This window comes from Cyprinodon variegatus, unplaced genomic scaffold (genome assembly GCF_000732505.1).
Source record: "Cyprinodon variegatus isolate N-32 unplaced genomic scaffold, C_variegatus-1.0 Scaffold31, whole genome shotgun sequence".
In the NCBI taxonomy this organism is placed as follows: domain Eukaryota; kingdom Metazoa; phylum Chordata; class Actinopteri; order Cyprinodontiformes; family Cyprinodontidae; genus Cyprinodon; species Cyprinodon variegatus.
In genome coordinates this window covers 1,210,987-1,214,525 of record NW_015150484.1, presented here as the reverse complement: position 1 = coordinate 1,214,525, position 3,539 = coordinate 1,210,987, and the positions used below count along the sequence as shown (strand labels likewise).

The following is a 3,539-nucleotide window of genomic DNA, read 5'->3' as shown; positions in this document are numbered from 1 at the left end:
TTCTGTAATGCAAATGTCAACCTAAGTCCCAAAGTCTTAGCACTGTTTCACAGGTTTTATTCCAGGTTTGCCGTGTAGTTATGCCCATCTACCTTCCCCACAGCTCTGACCATCTTCTCTCTTCCTGATGAGTAGCAGCATCTCCCCCTTAATGTTTCACAGCAGATTCACTGAGATAGTTTCAACAAATGTCAAACCAGAGCTTCGTTATTCACACTGTGTCCCCTGCAAGGTTATAATGGTGAACTAAAACTATCAAAGTAACAAAAACTAAAATTAAAAAAACATTTTCATTAACTGAAATTAAAATAAGTAGACTGTGCAAAAAACAGAAGCTAAGAAGTGTTTACAAACAAAATTAAAAGGAACTGAATTTCTAGAGAACATGTGCTTACTTTTCATTTGTTTCTTTGTCATAATGCATTATTATGAGTTCTAGTTTCCGGTTGCTTTCTCCACTGTTCCACATCACACCAGCAGATGGCAGATATGGCTGTCGGGTCGTTTGTGGCACTGCTGCAGTCGATCCCTATTTTAGATTTTATTTTTATGATCTATTTTTTTCTGTCTTGCTGTTTTACATAAAATATTAAAACTCTATCTGAAAGTAATAAAAAAAATAACTGAAACTAAGCATTTTCAAAAAAAATAAACCAAACTAGCTAACAGATTCTAAAAAATTAAAACTGAAATAGAAATTAAAATCAGAAGTCGAAACTAAAAAATAAAACAAAACTTTCCAGACTGCAGAGGTTTTAGCAAACTGCAAGCAGGACTTTGTTTTTTTTAACTGCAGCCTTTTTCCTGAAGTAATGATTAACGGCTGCTTTCCACCTGAGCTATTAACTTCTGCAGCTCCTCTGGAGTCGCAGGAGCCCTCTCCTCTTGGTTTAACTTGTAGCAGTTTGCATCTGTGCCAGATTCTTTCCATTTTCAGCTTATGGGTTTAGCATTGGCCTTTAAGTCGATCAAAGCCTGTAATGTTTTTCTAACAAGAGGCGTCATCCCTGATGACGATGATGCTTCTCGATTTATAGAGTAATAAATTGTTAAAGAAGTTCCTCTTATTGGCGGTTAGATTTCTTCTAAAGGGGATTGGTTGCCTTAGATTCTATTGATGCTTCCAAGCTAAAGGTTTCAGATGGATGGGCAAACCTTTAAGATGTTGCTGAAAAACCAAGCATTATATCAATTTGTCAAAGGAGTAAAAACTGCTTTATTGCTCAATAACTGTGGTGTTGTTTTAGGCCAAAAGGACGTTGAAGGCTCAGAAGCTTCAGGATGAGTTGGCTTCCGGGAAGTTGGACCAAAGTGTAAGTGACCCGCCTGCTGACGGACTAGAGTTTGTCTTCAAACATGGAAAATTACAAATGGCTTTCTGTGTTCTCCACACAGCAACGTGAATATGACAGCGAAGACGAGGATGAGGACAAATATGCAGATGACATCGACATGCCGGGTCAGAACTTTGACTCCAAGAGACGCATCACAGTCAGGAATCTGCGTATCCGAGAAGACACGGCTAAAGTAAGAAGGAAGTGCTGAAGGAGAGCTGATATTTCCGTCCCACTGACGGCGTCCTGTACTGATAGGAGCCTTTTCTTGGCTTTACCCTCCTTTCTAATTGAGCGATGAAGCTCTGATCTGATGGAATTCAATTAACTAAACTTTGTGTCTCTTGCAGTACTTGAGAAACCTGGATCCAAATTCGGCATACTACGATCCAAAAACCCGAGCGATGAGGGAGAACCCGTACTCCAACACTGGCATGAACCCTGATGAGTAAGTTTTGGTTTCTGCTTTCTGAAAGAAATGTCTTTTTTCAGACTTACGCTGAGATGATGTCAAACTGCTCGGTCCTACAGGGTGGGTTACGCAGGAGACAACTTCGCTCGCTACACCGGAGCCACAATCTCCATGGCTCAAACGCAGCGTAAGTCCAACGTTATTCCACTTTCCTCAGAACCTCCACACCATATTTCCTCCTCTACATGACTGATAAAGAGGAAGGACGGTTCATATTTGTCAACAAGAGATTCCCCAGCCGACCAGTGGTTAAAATAAAAACATTTTTCTTGGTTTTTCACATGAAGTTTGGTTATGATTTGCAGCTGGAGAGTCCCCTCTGTCCTTGAATGTGATTGGAGTTTTCTGCTTCCTTTAATGACCGCTGTTCTGTTGTGACAGTGTTTGCCTGGGAGGCCTACGAGAGAGGCTCCGAGGTCCATCTTCAGGCTGACCCCACCAAACTGGAGCTGCTTCATCGTTCTTTCAAAGTCAAGAAGGAGGACTTTAAAGAGAAACAGAGAGATAGCATCGTGGAGAGGGTACGCTCCTTCTTTAGACTTTATGTAGTGTTAGTCGAGGTCCTTAAAAAATGTCTCTTTCTGGTTTACTGTCTTGAACTGAATCATATTCCAAGGTCGTTGCACAATATTTATGAGTCATTTGTTACTGGATGTCTTCTCTGCTTATCCACAAAATATTCAGCATAAAAATAAAGAATACTTTAGACTGATTTTAAATGCATCCACTATAATTTTAATATTAACTCTCCTTCTTCGCTGTGCGTCACCAGTATGGGGGCCAGGAGCACCTGGACGCACCGCCGCGGGAGCTGCTGCTGGCGCAGACGGAGGACTACGTGGAGTATTCGCGTCACGGCGCTGTGCTGAAGGGACTGGAGAAGGCGGTCGCCCGCTCCAAATACGAGGAGGATGTCCTCATCAACAACCACACCGTAGGGGCAATAGAACTTTTGTTTGATTTAACGCTTTGCTGTTTTATTTTTTACACTGTTGTTTTTTTAGTATTGGTTTGATTTATGTTCTTGCAGTGCATATGGGGCTCCTACTGGAAGGATGGCTGCTGGGGATACAAGTGCTGCCACTCATTGGTCAAACAGAGTTACTGCACAGGACAAGCAGGAATTAAAACGGTAATCAACAAAAATGTTTACATTTAGTAAAAAAAGAGAAACGCTTTCTATCAATCCCACTACTTAGTGGGAGTAATAGCTTGTGTTAAAGTCTTTATTAGGTTTATTTGAAAGATATTAATGTATAAGACTTAACATCCGTCCAGATAACTCCTCCACACATTGAGGAAGGGCTAAAAAACCTCATTGCTATTGAAGCTGCTTGGTCAGACTGCCTCATTAAAGTATGTTGATTGGAAGAAAAGGGTTGTTGACAATATAATACACTGGCAATATGTAGCACATAAACAGAGCTTAGAGAGGAGTTTGAAGCAAATCCCACAGAAGAGATATTGGAGGATTGGACTGCCAAGCATTAAAGAATTCCTGTTTTAATGTGAACATATTTCCAAAGGTACCAGAACCATGGTCAGCAAACTGACCAACCTGAACCCCATAGCGAAGCAGTTCTGAAGAGGAAGATGAGATTCAACAATTTAAATGATCTAAAATCTGCTAGTATCGTAGGGAAGTCATATTTAAATGTCAAATCATTCTGGCTTAAACATGTATATAAATGTACTCTTTACCAGACAATATTGTCCCAGAAATTTGAACATTT

The 3,539-nt window shown here is 40.5% G+C and overlaps 1 protein-coding gene across 1 annotated transcript in view; it reads left to right on the top strand.

Moving 5' to 3' along the window:
• Positions 1-3,539, top strand: part of slu7 (SLU7 homolog, splicing factor) — a 9,079-nt gene that overhangs the window by 3,747 nt on the left and 1,793 nt on the right. The window contains exons 6-12 of the mRNA XM_015400509.1: positions 1,248-1,313; positions 1,396-1,527; positions 1,685-1,782; positions 1,866-1,933; positions 2,188-2,327; positions 2,579-2,740; positions 2,837-2,938. Coding sequence (XP_015255995.1) covers positions 1,248-1,313; positions 1,396-1,527; positions 1,685-1,782; positions 1,866-1,933; positions 2,188-2,327; positions 2,579-2,740; positions 2,837-2,938 — 768 coding nt within the window. The remainder of the gene's footprint in view (positions 1-1,247; positions 1,314-1,395; positions 1,528-1,684; positions 1,783-1,865; positions 1,934-2,187; positions 2,328-2,578; positions 2,741-2,836; positions 2,939-3,539) is intronic.